The 19,872-nt window shown below is 36.2% G+C and overlaps 1 protein-coding gene across 4 annotated transcripts in view; it reads right to left on the bottom strand.

Moving 5' to 3' along the window:
- gripap1 (GRIP1 associated protein 1) overlaps positions 1–19,872 on the bottom strand; it is a 59,229-nt gene that overhangs the window by 8,033 nt on the left and 31,324 nt on the right. For all 4 annotated transcript variants that reach the window (XM_067394463.1, XM_067394462.1, XM_067394460.1 and 1 more), the window contains 4 exons: positions 19,167–19,300; positions 16,489–16,605; positions 15,157–15,250; positions 3,534–3,703 (listed from right to left, as the gene is read on the bottom strand). In XM_067394463.1, the coding sequence (XP_067250564.1) occupies positions 3,534–3,703; positions 15,157–15,250; positions 16,489–16,605; positions 19,167–19,300 (515 nt within the window). The remainder of the gene's footprint in view (positions 1–3,533; positions 3,704–15,156; positions 15,251–16,488; positions 16,606–19,166; positions 19,301–19,872) is intronic.

Below are 19,872 nucleotides of genomic sequence, written 5' to 3'. Positions count from 1 at the left end.
TTCGAGAATGCGTATGAAAACAAGAGGCGGGATTTATTGCACAAACCAATTATATCCAATCATAGCGAAATGGAGAAATTGCCTCCTCTCCCATGACCTTGCCCTGTTCATTCCCAATTACCCCCCACTAAACCCACCACATGCTTTAGGGGGTCTGTTATAAGTCAATGGGATCAGGGGAGGCAAGCCTCCTACTGTATCTTTACCTGCTGGTGTTGCTGTTGGACAGTGTTACTTTATAAAAATGAGTGACTTTAACACTTTTTAATGTCACATTTTTGTAATATTTGCGTTGTTTTATTGTTGTAATATCGATTATTTTTTCATCTGATTAATATATATATATATATATATATATATATATATATATATATATATATATATATATATATATGAAAAAAATAATTTTTTTTATATGGAAAAAATTAAGAGACCACTCCAAGTTCAGAAATCAATGTTAAGTGGTCTCTTAATTTTTTCCATAGCTGTATATTTATATATATATATATATATATTTATTTTTTATTTTTTTATTTTTTTGGATATTGAAAAAAAAAAAAAAGTCCACATTCAATAAAAAAATGAAAGGGTGGATTTGGGTAAACAATTGTCATGAAAATGTTACACTACAACACAAATTAAATGTTTTTAAAAAATTATATTCATTTTCTTTATTTAAATGTTTTTTTGTTCCTTTTTATTTTGGGGTGACTTTTTAGACTTTTTTAGCTATCAGGAGAGCTGTTCTAAAGTGGCATCACTGTCATTTAGGCTTAAAATACACTTAACAAGGGCTTTGATGGCGTGATGAGCCCCATCACAGACAGATATACAGAGACAAAAAAAACATGAAGTTTGTGACCATGTCTTGAACTGCTGTAGATTGAGCTCATCAGCTTTTAAGCAGCTCCAGATTTTTCACATCTCGTCTGCAGGAAAACTGAACGCTTAATCGGTTGTTAACGAGCTTGACGCATCATCCACGCTCACTATTGCTGCAGCCTGCAGGATCGTTTTCCAGCGTGTTGCTGTATTGAAAACCATCTGCAACAACGAAACCTGCAAATACACATCTTACGCACATTTAAGTGCATATACAGTAATCCAAAGCATGAAGATGACTAAAAATGATGATGTTTTAAGGCTTTTACCTATGAAGTACTACTACTAAATAATTGCTTTTAGTAATAATAATCAATAATGAAAATCAATAATGATAAAACAATTTCACTTCCAAACTATAGCTGAGTCTAAGTGTTGACAAGCGTGTGCATGTTACAGCTTTAAAATTGGCTCACCCATTTTAAAGTTAGATCTGTGTCACACTGCAAATATAACTATAGTACTAAACTTGACCAGACTTGACCCTTTATATGCTTCTCAAGATTTTTGCAAATCGATTTCGAAAGTTTCCTGCAATGCAAACCTTCCGGTTTTAGTTATGTACAAGCTTTGCAGAGGGATCATCACTCCATCTTGGTCTTGGTTTGCATCGTTTGTCTCTGCCAAGGTTACGACAGGGTGTTTTTGTAACCTACAACTCCCCCAGGGCACCAACACACACACAAGATGCACTCCGCCAAGATCCAGACTGTCTCCAGGCCTCACATCGGCTCAAACACCCCCTTTAGAAAGGATTTTATTCACATTCACAAAACAGAGTGCAAGCAGCACATATCACCAATATTGAACCATTAATAAAGAATATAACGGATGTGAAGTGGCAGGTATGCATATAACTTCTCTAAACTGGCTCATCCAATCAAATTTATAATGTATTACTGTTGAGTCTTTTGTTTTTAACTCAAGGCTTATATAACATGAAGCCGCTGTTTTTACACAGCTGCTAGAATTATTCATTTTACATGAATTGTCTTCTGGATTGCATCCATCCAGTTCTATATAAACAGAGAAGATAAACAAATAAAATGAAGTACTTTCATTTGTGAAGTATTCAAATCAGTGGATTATACAAAAATAGGCATTACTGAATGGTTATGTAATCTTTAAGAGAATTTGGGGTTAAATTTACAGCTAAAAATAAGCATGTATGTATTTTAGCAGATGTTTTTATCCAAAGCAATATTGCATTAATGCATTCAAGGTACAGAAGGTACAGTTAAAAAAAAAAGTTTCTTGATCAGCAAATCAGCATATTAGAATGATTTCTGAAGGATCATGGAGACTAGAGTAATGATGCTTAAAATTCACCTCTGCATCACAGGAATAAATGAAAAGCTTTAATACTATAGCTCATTTTTATGTATTTTCTACTTAATGTTTATCCAATTAAAAAACAACAACACATGGCTTCACTACAGGAACAAACCTCCTATTAACGATGTGCTCTGGAAATATCAAGAGGGGTGTGAGAGGTTAATTGTCATTAGTCAATCTGTGTGATGGTGTAATCCCATCAAACGCATCACCCTGCAGGCTGCCTGATGTGCACTTTCTATTCCTGCTCCTAGAAACATTTTAGCATTAACAACACGCCCACCCTCTGGTTGCAGATGAATAAGACCTCTCAGTGGAGTCTCAGGGCCATATGACAGCAAGCCACCTACACACACACACACATCACAAATGCATGATCACACACACTGCCGATCACACTGTCAGAGGGACTGCAGCTACCTTCTTATCTAGCAGGTGCAAAACTCATGGTCAGTTCACCTTGATTCAACTGAATGAGTCATTGCTCAACACGGATTAGCTCTTTACTCCCTGTGAAGCATCAAATGTTTCACTTTTTTTTAAAGTCAATGCTATGCCAAGAAGTTTGACTATTCCCAATAAGACCCACATCAAATCTGCACTATTTTTGCAGATCCTGCAGTTATTTGTAGAATTAGTAGTATCCTGCAGAATTAAATTAAGCGAGACAAAATTACCAGAAGTAAAAAAAGTAGGAACAAAAATACAGGTATTATTAAACTTTAACCTTAAATTTCAAAAGAAATATGATATCCACAAATAAAAAAATAAATAAAAATAAAATAAGAAAATGTATAAATGTATAAAACAAAATGTAAAGACATAATAAAATAAAATTAAATCAAATTAATAAAATAAAAATAGAAATAAATAAATAAAATTAAATAAAATAGAAAAAATATTAGTACAGTAGTAAATAATAAAAAATAAAATAAAATTTTAAGTTATTCAGGTTGACTTAATTACAGAGAATAAAAGAAATAAAGAGAAATTACAAAACAGTGCTGGCTTGGAAGCAAAAATGTATAAAAAATAAAATAAAATAAAATAAAATAAAATAAAATAAAATGGACGCTGTTTTTTAAGTTGTTCAGGTTGACTTAATTGCAGATAAATAAATAAATAAAAAGAGAAATTACAATACAGTGCTGGCTTGGAATCACTGCAATCATGAGGAAAATTAAAAAGAGCAGAATATTGTTGCGATGTTCATATTCATATCCTTTCAAAAGACGGTTTTATAGCCAACCTAAATTGACCTTGTACATAAAAGTTTGTTTTTCCCATCCCAAATGGCTTGTCAACCCTCTATTTACCTTCTGTAGGTGCATGTTCTTTGTCAGTTGCTCTTCCAGCATGTTCTGCAGCTTTTTGTTCATCTCACGCAGATTCTCATCCCCAGGTTTCACCAAGTCCCTCAGCACAGAACTCAAACTTCCACGCTCACCCTGAGCACCATGGACCACTCCGACTCCTCCTGATACATCTGAGAGAAACAGAGAGAAAAAGGTGCAATTTTAAAGATGGCAAACATTTTATCACTCCAGCTTCTGCTTTTTAACCATGTTTTCCCCAGTAATGCCTCAACACCCATGGATAAAGATGATCTCTATCAGGGGGCCATTAGCGTCTGCTGAGTGAATACAGAGTGCTTGCGTTTAGAGGAGAACATTTCTAACGGCTCTCACCTCACACGCCACAACATTTACGAGCACCTCGAGTGCAATCATCTGCAGGTTTGACGCAAAGCCATGTACGTCTTAACATTGGCAAATAAACACCGTTGCACATTCATGAGAGCCGCCAAGAACAAATTCTAGCGTTTAAGAAATTCAAACCCCAGTTAAGGTAGAGAGACTGACAGTAAGGATGGAGTCAAATTAAAGGCAGCCTGACAAGGTCTGTCAACAGGGTTCATGACAGTAACACACAACCACGGAAATGACCGTAAGCAGGGGACATCGGTGTGGGGTTGTAACTGGACAAGGTGGTGTGTTAAAAAATGAAAGATGTTGCTTAATTGATGATTAATGGAGGTGAGTGTGCGGAAAGGCTGAGATACTGCAGGCCTCTAATCTGAACACTGGAAAGCCTCCTTAAAGGCTGGCTACTAAGATGTTGTCAGGTTCCTGGTGGACTGTCAAATAGTTTAGTGGAGTTTCTTCCTCTGAGGGAGGACAGGGAATCGAGCTGGCCAGCTTCTGCGTGTCAAGGGCATAAGCAATAAGTTCGATCGAGCTGCTTCTTTCTCGGTTTTCACTTCATCTGGGTGAGTGGAGACATTCAAGGTCAGCTCAGCAGTGTGTTCCTAAACGGTGCTGTCAAATAACCTCTTACACCTGTGGTCTGATGATGGCACACATGGGAAATGTGTCACTTCCTGTGAGTGTTTAAACGCAGTTTCCAATAAAAACTCTGAAAAGGCAAAGACCCAAGTGAAAACCTCTGTTAATAGAAATAAAAATGAATATAATTGTCATGACTCCAACTAACATAGAATAATATATATAGGATAGAATATATGGCAAAGAAACTTAATGCGGCTATTTGAGTTATATCAGTTAACACTGCACTTGAATTTTGTATTTTTCTGTTTTATTTTCAAATTAAAATTTCGCTGGCAATAGCTGCCCCTTAAAGGGATAGTTCAACCAAAATTGAAAATTATCCCATGATTTACTCACCTTCTAATTTACTACTTGATCTTTCAGACGAACACAATCGTAGATATATTTTAAAAATATCCTTGCTCCACCAAGCTTTATAACGGTAGTGAACGGGGGACGTGTTTTGAAGCCCAAAAAAAAAAAAAAAAAAAAATGTATCCATCAATCATAAAAGTAATCCATACGGCTCCAGGGGGTTAATAAAGGCCTTCTGAAATGAAGTGATGGGTTTTTTTAAGAGTAAAATAACTAGGGTGATTAAATCATGGGATAATTTTCATTTTTGGGTGAACTATCCCTTTAAGTAATATAAAGAACAGAATTCAGTAACAATAGTGTGCATATCGAGTGATGCACGTTAACCTGGATTTTTAAAGCATTAAGTTGCTCAAGCGACCGTGACCTGTTCTCGTGACAGGCCATGTCACAGTTAGTTGAGGAGCTTAATGCATTGTTGCATCACAGTATATCAAGCTAAGCACTAGCAATCTCACGCCTCTTTAACCTTATTAGATTGGCGCAAGAGAAGCATATATGTGTGGCTAACAGGAAACCCTCACCCGTGCACATTAGTACAGCACACAAGCATTGCTGGTCAAGCCGAGCTAATGCTATAAGCCCGGAGCCACCAACAGGAAGTAGAACGTGATGCATTCTTGCTAATTGAGATGTTAACTTCATCCCCCAGAGGCCTGTTCAACCTTTGAATGCATGGCTTTAAGCGTTACAGGCCATGAATGACATTTGCCTCGCCCCTGAAGCCTGACAGTAAACACCACAAGGTGCAAAGCACACTCTTTGCTCTTTATCTGGACTATAAAGATAATTAACCTTGTCAGCTCACAGCATAAAGTGAATACTATGCCTGGTGAACATTCACAGCTTTGACACTTCAAATGGTTACAGTACTGCTGTGGCCCAGTGTTAGTTTACAGTATGTAGTATACAGTGAATATAGTGCATCCCTACTACAAGTCTAATTGAAATAACTAAAATTAATTTATGGCCATTTTTGTTTTATCTTATAAAAGTAGAGACCATTAAATATCCGCCTGCATTAACATGGAAATACCACTGAATAGCAATAACACCAAAATGTGCTAAAATATTTAATGGCATTCTCTTTTTTAAAAATAAAACTAGACAATTCAGAAATGAACAATGATACAGTAAATACTAACAAAAAAAAATTAAAAATTGGAAAGACAAATTTAAAATAAAATTGAAATAAAAACTAAATTTAAAATAAAAAATAATAAAAACTACAACTCTAATGCAACCACAATGGAAAGAAAATTGAGTAGAGTTAGCAATTCCACTTCCGTTGCAGTCCAGAACATTTTCTTTCCAAACGTGCGTCTTTTTCCAATAACCACTGACTGCTTAGCATCTCAACCAAATAGCCCATTACAACCAAAGCATTGCTTCATTAGTATTATATTAACATCTACAGTATGGAAATCACAGGCTTCATCTTGTGATGTTGCAGTGTCTCTTTTCACCATGGCGTAACTCCCTCCGAAATGAATAACTCACACTAAAGTTAATGCATTTGAGTCTTTGGGGAACAAGACGAGTGAATCCTTTGACGGCAACGTCAATGTTTGTGCTAATGACATTGCAAATAGAAAATTGCACAACTGTCTGTAACCTGCATTTCTTCCATATTGATCAGTGGCATTAAATCTAATTTGCTGGGGCGTAAGGATGAGCACTCTATGGAGACACTTTGATAAATCCACAAAGGAGATATACAAAGAGGACTCCCTGCTCTAATGGATGGAAAATCCCAAGCCGATGGCTTTCAAAGGTGTGGAATGGCGGCAGGCACAGACAGGATTCCGCTGTTGGACCAGCAGAGGATGTGAACATAAGAAGCCAAGTCACGAAAGCAAATGAAGATTCGAGATGGAAGGTACATTGAAGACACGCAGATGTTCCCGACTCACGACTCAGGGGATCACTGATTACATGCTTGACTGGACTATGTCAGAACAGTGTGAAGGTCACAACTTGCAGAAAATAAAGTGGGACTTAACAGGGTTGTGCACCATTAAGAATTGAATTGAAAACAAGACTTGACAATAAGGACTGCCCGATGGCCCAGGGCCAGCGTGAAAGAATCTCGGGCCAGTTGACGGAACTGCGACTTGCCTGATTCACAGAAGATGATCATTTGCGCCTTTATACGTTTTGCCAATTTCAAGTGCACACAGTGCTGTGTGATTAGTTTTGTGTGCGCAGCAACACATTCAAAGAGCATGCTCAGAACGCTGCATCTCACATCTGCGTCTACGTCTCACTCTTTCACGTCTTTCTGAGCTTGCACTGACAAAATTATGTCAAATTTTCTATCTTGTGGAGTGTCATCGTAAACAGTTGGTTATGTCTTAAGTGAACGTAAATGTGAGATAAGATGCATGTGTAATAGTATGTTGGATCCGTGCAGCTCTTAAAGTGACAGCAGCCTAATATTCCTGCTGCTGTTTGTTTTTATGTTAATCAAACAAAAGACAGAAAAGACAGAAGAAAAAAAAACAATCACTACTTTTGACTTACCTTTAATAAGGGTTAATCTATTTATACAGTGAAGACTATGCAGTGATATTTTTACATTTGATTACTATTTCTGTGCCTGAAAATCTAGTTTAGACCTACATGAAAAACCTGAAAAGAACACCATTTAATTTGTATATGGTTGTTCGGTTTTATTTATTTGTGCTATTGCTCATAATTGATTATTTGTTCTTATTTTATTAATGACTGTCTGTAACAATTAAAATTTAAAGTTAGGCTAGTAGTTTTTGGTTTTATAACCTTATTTATCAAGGTTACATGGATCAAAAACAACTAAAACAATAAATAGGCCTATGTTATTTTATTTATTTATTACTTTTTTTTTTTTGTTTCCAAAAATTTGAACCAAATTTAGAAAAAATCCTTAGCGTTGAGCCCTAGAGAATGTCTTTTTAATTCCAATTCAATTACTGTGAATTTAAATTTTAATTTAGGTAGCAATCAGGATTCCAAATGTATGGAAATTCATGACGTTATACAACTGGATAGGATACGATACCAGCAAATCTCATCGCCAATTCCAAACTATATGGCAAGTCATCATGGATTTCCTGGGAACTCTAAATAATGTATTATTGTTTTCCTTGTAATAATCCATTGAATCTATGATTATGCCTTGTTTATGTTATACCTCCCCGTCCCTTGTTTTGTTTTGTTAGGCATGTTATGGTTGTATTGTTTGGTTTTCTTTGTATTCTTAGGTTCACTATTAGGGCAAAAATTTTCGATACCGAGACGATACCGATACCTTGACTTCGATACCGATACCTAAACGATACCTTTTTCGATACCAATTTTATAAAATCTGTTTAAACAAGATTACATAACCTCAAAAAAATCTTTGGTTTTATATTTTAACTTTGTAGACTTTTTTTCAGACTCAAAGACTCATCTGCTGAGCCACTGCGGGGAATAAAAAAAGCACAAATTAACAAAATTTACCCAACACAATAAATCTGTGCAAATAGTTTTAATAAAGTTTAGTTTTCAATGCAAAAATTCAGTATGTGAGGCTCTTTTTAAATCACTCAGCAATTGTTCTTCTTCAAAAAATTTATTATTATTAACAAGATCAAAGCGGAAGTAAGAGTGACTCAAGTTCGTTGTGTCTTACCGTGAAATAAGAGTTCTGTGTCTTTATTAAAATAAACACATTAATGATTCATCTCTCATCCACCCGCAATTAATTTGAATGTTATTTTTTTATTACTTGGCCCGACCCGCAGATTATCCGCAGTATCAGGAGGACGCTGATACCCCTTTTTCAGCAGAATTGTTCGCGTTCTGGAGCCAGAGGCAGAGCCTGTGCTCGTGCAGGCGAACGAGCCTGTCACGAACCGGTCGCGTGTTTCCATAGACTTGAGGGACGAACGCTGATGTAAAGCTGCTGTGTGTTGTACCTGTCCATAACTAGTCTAAAAAACATTGCGCTTTCCGCTGTTTCTGCAGGCAGTGCGACACTTTTGTTTTCTATTAACAGTATCTGTAGTGAACCAGCTGCTCACATAAACAAAACCGTTGATTCACTCGCCCTCTCGCACATAGGGTCTCTCTCGCGCGTATAGTTTTATATATTTGGATATAAATAATAATGTAGCGCAAAGTTACTTGCTCCTCACCGAGACCGCAAAAGCATTTCTCCGCCCCTCTACTCGGCTCCATTCTGAGGTACCGAAATTTGGTACCGAATGACAAGACACTTTTCGATACTCGATAGTATCGAGGCAGTTCGATCGGTACCTAAAAAATATCGAGTTCGGTACCCAGCCCTATTCACTATTCAATATTTTTAACTGAATTGAATTCAACTCTGAATTTTGCACAACCCTGGCTCTAAGTGTTTTTAAAGTGAACAGCCCTTACTGCATGTGTGAAGAAAAATAAAAGATAGTGAAGATACAGAGGAGAGTCATGGCAGCCAGAGCTTGGCCTTGAAAAATGTATTCTTTATGCCTCAAAGCACCCACGCTTGTTTCAAGATAACAGCAAAAAGCATACAATTACCATGCAACTGAACCCCACTGAAACGGTGGCCACTTCTTTGCAAGCCTCATTGGGAATCTCCTCAGGCCAGTGCAAGAGTCAGCAGTCCTGAATCAGTCAAACTGGCAGATCCTGCAAGGCGGCTGCAACTTCTCAGCCATCTCTCACAGGAGACACAGCACTTAACGTAAACCTCTGCCAGGGGGCGAACAGGCTATTTCATCTCGACAACATGGTTCCTTCCTGTTTGCAGCCATGTGTTATTCCAAGTTACAGATGTGACCCCTTCTTTCGAAGGAATCTGTGTGGACATCGATGAGATGTTCTTCACATATTTTATCTCGCAACTTCTTTAAGCAGAGTGCCCATTAGCACCCATTCCCGGTAGCGTAATTCGCTCTAAAGTGGACCAAATTTGCTTGCAGAGGGAAGAAAAATAATTCTGCTATGACTCACACTCACTCCCCCATTATCTTGGTGGGTTCTGGAGCTATAGGGCGCACGATAAGGATAGATTCTCCCTTAAATGATGCAGCAGTAAGAAGCCGGAGTACACTGAAAGGTTAGCTTACTTCACGCTTCAGCAGAGGCCTAAAACAGGGTACAAGGAGGCAGGGCAGAGGGTTTCCAGACTGCAGCAACATCTCACCCCAGCTGACTTCTTCCAGCAGCACTTAGGCGGAGCACACATGACTGCGGCATGTTGCTGAATGGCTGATTAGTGGAGGCTGCGCAAATAAACCATCCTACATTATATTACACACATGCAGAGCTCCACCGACTAACATGTATATTATTGCCTATCGCTGCTTAACAGTTGACATTTTCAGCATTTGTCTTAATGAATACAGAATGATCCTGGGTACACATAACCAGGAGCATGTGTCCTGAAACACTGCAGAGGCAATTACAAGGTTGTGGGACTGATTTGCGCAATGTCGCAAGCCAAACACTTGGGAAAACCGTGCCTTTTACAATCGGCAGAATCTATGCAATCCCTCCCTTGAAGGGAAGAATACTGGGGAACGTTCTACCAAAGGAAAGGGTCAACAATACCCCTAAAGTGGCATACATCTGGCTTATCTGAGGCACTTCCTGACTTGCCATTTCCTCAACACATCAGCAACAACGGAAACACTACTGATTCAAAAGGCTACGTACTGTATGTTTCATTTGTTATATCACTGGCATGAATTTACGGGGAGCCGCACTGGTGTAAGGATAAAGTAAAAGGGAGGGGAGAGAGGATGGAGGAGAGGAGACAAGAGGGGTGCTCAGTCTTTCTGCTGCATTATTGAGGATGAGTGTTGGGTTCACTGAGGCATGTCGGCATTCTGAATCATTTACATCCTGCTAATGTCAGCTCTCATCTAGCGCTGCTACCTTCTGCACCCTTTCTTCATTTTTCTATGAAGTCTCCACCTCCCCATTTTTACATCTCCCCGGGTCTATCCTCAATTATTGTAGGAGATATAAAGGAACGTTTCCAATGCTATCCTGGCCTGAACCAGATGGATATGGTAAAACACAAGACTTGCCACCACATTGAAGATCACATTGGATCTCAATTGAATAGTATAATTGGGATATGGGTAAATACATCATATTCTTTCACAGTTAGGATTGATTTTGAAAATAATAAAAAAAAAATATTGTTACCACTGTTATTGTTACCAAACATTGTTACTAACATTGTTCTTCTCAATCCTCACCTCTCTATGGACATCTGCAATGGGCAAAAAAAAAAGCCTTTACATGAACAGGACTGTTTTGTAATCTCTCCTGACACCCAGAGATCTTAAACTTTTATAGCACAATATTTACAATTAGACGACAACAGCCTTAATGGAATCTAGTCTGCCATTAAATGTTAAATCAGTCAGTCATGAAATTAAAACAGGAGAACACATGAGGGGGGGAAAGACAGGAAGATGCAACATTACCACCTCCACTCTGTTCTCAGGGAAACACAAGAGAAGCCTTGCTTTAAATGAAGCAAAAAAGTTTGAAAAATGTCTCAATAATTACCCCAAAGACAATGCAGGATGCTGATAAGCAAATGCAGCCTTTATGTACTGTATACTCATTTTATATATGTTTCCAATCAGAGACAGAGATGGACAAGTAGCTCAATTAAGATTCTGCCTGTCTAGTTCAGAAATCTTTACGGGTATAATGTCACAATCGTGAGCTCATTAACATACGGCCAACCCACTTTCAATCCTATTCAGTATTCAGCTACTTTGCTCGTCCTGCTGAAAGACAGTATAAACTACAAAGGTTATTCAATCAGATGTCATTGAAACAATCCATTTAATTCAAAAGGGCATATGGAAGGTGGAAATCTGACATGTGACACTACAAGACACCTTAAAAACATCGTAAGTAGAATGCAGAAGGACAATAGAAACACTTTACAATAAGTTTAATGTTAATTTATAAATTAATTTATATGATTTTTATAGCCTATTCATGTTTGTTCATAACAGATGGCTACTGTTAATTTATATATACACACACAACATAAAATTTAGATTAATATATGCTGTAAGTATAATTGTTAGATATCTTATGCATTAATAAATGTTAATGAATTTATGCTTATTATTAAGCGTTACAAAAAAGTAAAATAAAAAGGTGTTTAACAACTACACCACAAATATAAACAGCTATAGAACTTTATATAAGTCCAACTATTACATACAGTAAATCTAGAGTTTCTGTATGTGAACTAAGGCTGGGCTATGAAAGTTTGAAAAGTACCAGTGCTATTTTCCCAGGAGATGTTTTTTTTTCTTTCTTTCTTGTTTTTTTTTTTTTTCCTTTTTTTCGAGATCTTGGTTTGAGTGCAAAAATCCAGAGCTTTATACCAAACTTCTGTGAGACAAGCCCTGCCAATATTATTGAATTTGACTGTTTTCATGCACACAAGCAAACCAAGCTGTCAAGAGCTGCTCTGAATGCTTCCAAATTCTAAAAACGGGTCATGATGTGTCAGGATTTTGTTCAGTCCACTGAAAAAGTGACTGTTACTTGAATTTCACAAGGTGCTAGAGAGTTCATAGAAAGAGTTAGAGTTTATAGACAACTTTCTAGGCAAATATATCTACTATATATGATGACAAATTTAAAGGGGAGCTATTATGCAAAATTCACTTTTGCATGGTGTTTAGACATAAATGTGTGTTGGCAGTGTGTGGACGCAACCACCCTATAGTGATAAAAATCCACCCACTCCTTTTTTTTTTAAATCCCATTAATTCTTAAACAGTGTGTCAGAACAAGCCGTTTCCAGATCCCTGGCAATGTGACGTCACAAAAGCCACAGGCCCCGCCCACGAATGTTGACAGACACTGATGTTTGAACATAGACCCTCCCTGAGTGCATTCACAGCCAGTTGTACAGTCCGCCAATGCTGCACTGACGAGAATGTCTCCCAAGCGTTTTAGGTGTTCTGTAGCTGGACGGATTAATCCACATAGCTCTCTCCATTTACTCCCTAAATCTGAGCCGCTGAAGACGAGGTGGATTAACTTGGTTTTCCAAATGCTCCCTCAGTTCTGCCGAAATTCGTTTATGTTTGCGTGAATCATTTCACACCAGACTGCTTTGTGAACGAATATCAATACAAAGGGACAAAACAAAACAGAAACTGTGCTAAAAATATGCTACTCAAGAATATACAAGTAAAAATTGTTTGTGATCCAGTTTAAAGTCTCCAGAGTGATACTGGATACAGCAGTAATGAAGGTGAGAGCACTTTATTACAGTTCATCGGAGTTTATTTACAGGTATAAAGTTTACCAGTTTATTAAGCACCACCCGAAAGGCATAAGGTCTTTATATATTTGTTTACTGTAAGTTGTAACGAGTGTTTCTGTGTACTTTGCTATGTGTGATACCTTTGCATTTAAAGGAACCACACTGAAACGGCTCGTTTTTGCTCAACCACTAAAAGTGGCAATTTTAACATGCTATAAAAAAAATTATCTGTGAGGTATTTTGAGCTACAACTTCACATACACACTGTGAGGACATCAGAGACTTATTTTACATCTTGTAAAATGGGGCATAATAGGTCCCCTTTAATGGAACATTCAGGGTTCAATACAAGTTCAAAGCTACTGACAGCATTTGTAGCATAATAATGATATAATAATGAATAATGAAGACCACAGATTTTACTTTTAACTGATCCTCAGTTGTATAAAAACGCAGAGAAAGAGAGAACTGGTACAACCATCCTTTTTAAAAAGAGATGTGACACTTTGTGTTTTTGTTAACTAAAACTATGAAAAAATTGTGTTAACCGAAAGCTGAAATAAAATCTAAATTATATTAGATGAAAAACCTTATTTTAGTTATATTAGTTAAATTTTCATTTACATTTATGTTGAAGTACTAACCCTACTAAATATATATAATTTAACATATACATATACATATATACATATATATATATACACCCAAAAATTCTTCATACAGTGGATTACCAGTAAAACTGATAAAAACTGACCATGATTTGCTTAAGTGTAATCTAACATTATTAAGATTATTTTTTTCTGACACAGTTTAACTCTGAGATCTTGTCATATTTTATTACCATTTTTTAAAGTATAGTGAATAAACTGAATTAATGAATAAATGAAATGTTCAAAGTATACACACACATTACATACATACTTAATAAAAATGATAAAAGCACATAAATTAATAAAACTAAAACTATAAAAATAAAAGCTAATTTAAAATATTAATAAATACAGTAAAAGTATATAAATAATACTACAACAATACTGGTGGCATTTACCACTAATAAAGCAATGTTAAAATCAGGCAAACTTGACAGGAAGTTACTGTCTGTGGTGATCAAACTTACGCTACAAATGTTGTTGATAGATCTTAAATGTTGTTGATAGATCTACTGAATAAAGGTACTTTTGTAGTGAACTATACTCCAGTACAGAACTTCTGAATAGATGCATCCTCACCTTACTTACATTTAGCACCGTCACATTCAATTACAAGAACACAATTAACTATTGATTAATCATGAATACAAATGAACCCCAGCAAATGATTTTATAAATCAGCAAAGCAAAAACTACTGCAACCAGAAAGAAAGGGACTCGATCTGATCTTTGAGTCAATGTTTATGTTAATTTAACAAAGTATATACAGACAGATGATAACAAGGGATTGTTGAATTCCAATCCATCAAAACTGTCACAGGAATAAAACACTTCTGCGATCATACGGCCCCTTACAAAAAGACATTTATTGGCTGTGATTATTTTCAGCTGCAAAGTGCTTTTTCAAGAATACCTGAGAACTATACAATGGCACCGAAATAGCAGTGTTACAAAGAGAACTAATAAAACATTTAGCCGGAGATTATGCAAGTACGAGTGCAGATATAAAAATATAACAAAAACATACAATAAAGAAAATTATGCCATTTCTCTGTATCAGTCTAAATAGTGTTTTATTTTTAATAGACCTGTCCTATTCAGTTGATAGCATAAGGTCTTTATCCGTGCAGATACAACATAGTGACAACCAAATGTTTGATACTCTTCAGCTAACAGTTTTCCTTAGAATAAAAGCACAATCGGTATCAGCTATCACCTGACCTCATCTGTAAACATTCAGATTATGTGCTTTCAGAAAACAAGCAAGTCTGAGACTGTGAACAATGACAAAGCCGCTTACCTCTACGGCTGTCCATGACGTATGTCTCAATAATGGCACTCTTTTTACAGATGTCATCAGCCATTGAGGCACAGCTGACCTCCAAGTGTTTCACCTGAACAGAGAGCACAAAGATAAGATCTGCAATAAACTGCCAGGTGCCACAACCACACAAAAGTAAGAGATAAACCTGATACGAAAACACACAGGTGTGGACACATTGATCAATGCCAGCTAGGGTTCATTTTCATACAGTTTTGGATTTAGATTTAGAAAATGCTTTTTAAATTTAGTCATTATCATGTGATATTTAATCCTTTTAGTCAGTTTAAGTATCAATTAATTTCACAATTGAAAAAGCATATTATTTTAACAATATAGCAGTTTACAATATTATTTGTCCCAAATTCAAACCAAACATTAAACACTATGGTTGAAAAGTTTGGGGTCAGTCAGATTTTTTAATTCTTTTGAAAGAAGTTTCTTATGCTAACCAAGACTGCATTTAATTGATTAGAAACACAGCAAAAATATTGGGAAATATTATTACAATTGAACCGTTTTGATAAATAGAAAGTAAAAAAAAAAAAGGATTTATTTGAAATATATATATTTTTTTGTAACAATGTAAATGCATTTACTGTCACATGATCAATTTAACGCATCTTTGCTGGATAAAAGATTTTTTTTTTTTTTTTTTAAGTCAAAACGGTAATGCATTTTAATGTTTGAAATAAATTATTAATTATATGAATAAATATTTATAATTATTTTAATTTAAAATAATAAATAATTTTATATAATTAATTTAATATTAATTAAAAATATCAAACATGCATTAAAACAAATGCATCAAACTGATTTATCAATATAAAATACAACATGTACTTAAATCACTTAAACAATCCATGTATTAGCATAATTTTTATTTGTCTGACCAGTTGTGCAAACAATTTTCTTCAGTAAAAAATAAAACATCCTATAAAAGGCATATTGTGAAATCCAGAAGATTTATGAAATAATGTGTTTAATAGGACTTCCACTGACATGTTTGAGCTTCCAGTCTCTCTTTAAAGCAGAAAGAGTGATGTAACTTGTCAAAACCCTAGCTACATATTTCCATTCCAATAGTTACTAACCAAGACTGATCGATTAAAATGTGAAAACATCAATACCTGCATGCATATTTCATGATCCAAAGACACAATTCAGCACTTACAGCCCCCCGTGGAGCACACAGAAGAACTGTGTCCGAGTGTAGGCTTGGTGCAACACTGCAAACCTGGGCTGTTCCATGCGAGGTAAACTTTTCCTAGTAACATGAGACTGCAATGATTGGTTAAAACATCATACCTTCTCCTCCAGCATCCACTTCTCCTGCTGGACCTCGGCAAGTCTCTGGAAGAGCTCACTGACCTCGTCATCTGAAAGGTCAGCAGGTCGCTGGGACTGAGGGCTGCTGGTGTTGGACTTTGGAAAGAGAAACAAAACTTTACTGAAACATCTGCATTACTTACAGATATGCTGAAAAGACCATGTTTTAAGAATGTTTCAACTGTTGTTGTCCATACAAGGTTCATTGACAAAGAAAGCTTTTACAAGTGTTTGAGGGAGATCTACAAACCTTTTTACTCTACTACAAGGATCAGTTGGGCTGATGATGCATGATGCATTATCATGTGTACTGATATTACCTTGTCAATTCATAATAATAGAGCCATGTTTGCAGTTGTGCCACCCTGACATTCAAGTTGCTGAACGAAAGTTTTTTAATGATTGATCTCAACAGCTTTATAACTAAAAAAATTGTTTATATGAAAGGTTTCAAACCTAAACTGATGGGGGGGGTCCACTAGATAGTGCTCGCGGACTTTGAAAGGTTTGCGCGCTGAACTGTGCACGAGATGGAGCTGGACACGGAAAATGAAGTAAGGCCTGGCTATAGCCTACCTGCAGCTTTAGACAACTTTTATTTTATTTCACACACAGCACAGAGAAACATCTTTCTAATAAACCGACCAAACTGCCTGTCAAGTGATAGACGAAACTGACAATGATTTTATCTTTTTTAAACAAATGAAAGGCAATGTGGATAAACATTCACAGCCACGATGTACCAAACACTCTCAAAGATATAGAAGAAAATGAATAAAAACATTTTGGATCAATAAACCTTAATATATATAACTGCAGAAAGGCCACACAGATAGATATAGGCTAAATTTCATATGTCGGCAAATCAAAATACATCGGCTAAATCTTTAACTAAATTGCTTTAACTAATCTACAGCGCAACATTGATGCACAAAACAAACATTTACAGAATTGAATTAGAACAGAATATACCGTTCTAATATATGAAAATAGTCTAATTAAAAAAATGAAATATGATCGAGTCAAAATGCAAAATGCCTGAAGTGCAGGGAACATATATTCAAAACACAAGCCACAAATAGTTAAATTAAATAACCCAGAGTGATCAATAAATAAATTAAAACTAAAGAAATTATTAAAACAACGAAAGTATAGCCAGAATTGTCAACTTGTCTTTTTAACTGCAGAGACAATAAACGCTAAACTGGAGTGGCAGTCTTTTTAGCTAAACATTCACAACATCCAAAAATCATATTACATCCGGCTGAAATAGTTTGAAATCACCTGTAGCTACCCTACCTGATTGAGAGACAAAAATCCAGTCTTTCACGCGATCTGCCTGTGTCTGTTTGAGTCTTTTCAAATAGCGCGCTATAGTCAGCTCGTTGGCCGGCAGAAGCGCTTGTTGAGTTCTAGGACATGAGCTGTTGGCACAACTTGCATCATACGTTTTTTGACCATCTTTTACCATTTCAAAGTGCATCTAATTGTACACTTTATCCCAGACACTGTTGAAGATGCTAATCTGTTGGGCACAGGTTGGATTTACTCATGCACATTAAAAATATTTATTAAAAGCTTATTTCTTTTCACATTTTTATTTATAGTATTAACATAATGGGCTGTATATTAACCTATTGGGAAAGAACCAGTATGTCTATGTAAAATCAGATATTGAGCGTCCCCATATCTCATCTCATAACACCTCTGCGACAATTCGACTGTGAGATTGGTAGTCGAATCAGGCTCCTCCTATCGAAGATTCGAATCGTTGACTATTCGGGGTCACCCCTAATAATTATATATAAAAAATATATTAAAATAACACTGAACAGGTTTGGAACAAAATTATGACAGAATTTTCATTTTTGGGTGAGTTATCTCTAACTTCAGGGTTTTTTTTTTTGTTTTTTTGTTTTTGTCTGTAACTTAACACTGTGCCATTCGGCATCACATGAAAGTCACAGGAAGGAATTCCACCAGACTCGATCATGTGGTGGTTTTATTCTGTCCCTTAGTTTGTTTCAGGGCATTTCAAGGAGCTGGAAACGATCCAAACAAATGAAGGTCGGCTCGTCCTGGAGACTCTCGCCGTCCCCTGTGTGTACTATTTTCATCCCATGAGTCTCATTTTCCCTCTGGCTTAAAAAATTATCTTCCCTTACAAAAGGAAGATGACAATTCTTCTTAAACACATCTCAGACAAGACTGATATGCATTATGTTACAAATTGATGGCCTAAAACAAGAGTCTTGACATGTTGCATTTAAAAATCATCTAGATGATTTATGAATGAAGCATCATTAATGTCTGTTGCACAAAGTTTAAAACTTAGTTTTAGGGGTTTGTTCAAATTCCTAGACTTGGCAAACAGCAATAATTAGTCAAATGTACCTCAAAGCTTCTGTTTTTCTTCACTAAACCACACTTACGTCCCTCAAGATAGTCTAGCATGTCACGACAACCATTCTTTTCTCCCCTGTTTATTCACAGGCACGGTATATTTATGGAATCTACACGGGTTCTGGTGTTTATTAATAGCTTCGGGAGGACAGAAATGCAATGGACGGAAAAACTCCTGGGAGCTGGAGAAAAGGAAGCATCAACTGTGGTGAAAGTATTAGCAAGGGTCGTTGGCCTCCAGTGGGTGGCTCTACCTTATTGGTGCTGGGAGCTGATGCGCCATCTTTCATGATCTCTCTGTAGCTGAAGGAGGAAATGCTACTGCTGTCACCCGTCTGCTGCGTACGGCTCGGGGAACTGATCTCAGACAATACCAGCTCCTCCAGACCTGCAAATTCAAACATGATGCAAAAAGAGTAATATTAGGAATATTATAAGGACATAAATCACTAAGCGCTGCAGGTTAGCTAGATATTATATATAACTTATATAACTTAACTCGGTATGTTTAGGCATACTCGCTTACTATTAGGACAAGACTATGCAAAATAGAAACACTCAGTGTAGGGATGCACGATTTAGCCACCATATCGGTATCGATCGATATATGTTCATTTTTAATGTTAGCGTTATCAGTCCAATATATTAAAAGCTGATAAATAATTGATTATTTCCTTCAGCTGAGACACTACAGAAGCACATTGTTCACAATGATGGTTTTGAATTGCTTGAAATATGATTGGAGTCACTTCAAAAAGGAAAATACAGTTAAGTGCAACATGTACAGAGCAAGTCATATAGGCTACATAAAATTATAATAAGAACATTATAATTGTGTGCTTGGGACATGGCTTTTAATGGTGAAACTTTTGTTTTTGTAATCAGGATCTCAAAAATTATATAAAAATTTGGATTTAGATTTATCTGTCAATATATTGGTTATCGCCTTTCGAATATAAA

Source organism: Chanodichthys erythropterus, chromosome 9 (genome assembly GCF_024489055.1).
Source record: "Chanodichthys erythropterus isolate Z2021 chromosome 9, ASM2448905v1, whole genome shotgun sequence".
NCBI classification, from domain to species: Eukaryota; Metazoa; Chordata; class Actinopteri; order Cypriniformes; family Xenocyprididae; genus Chanodichthys; species Chanodichthys erythropterus.
This window is presented reverse-complemented; position numbering and strand designations above follow the sequence as displayed.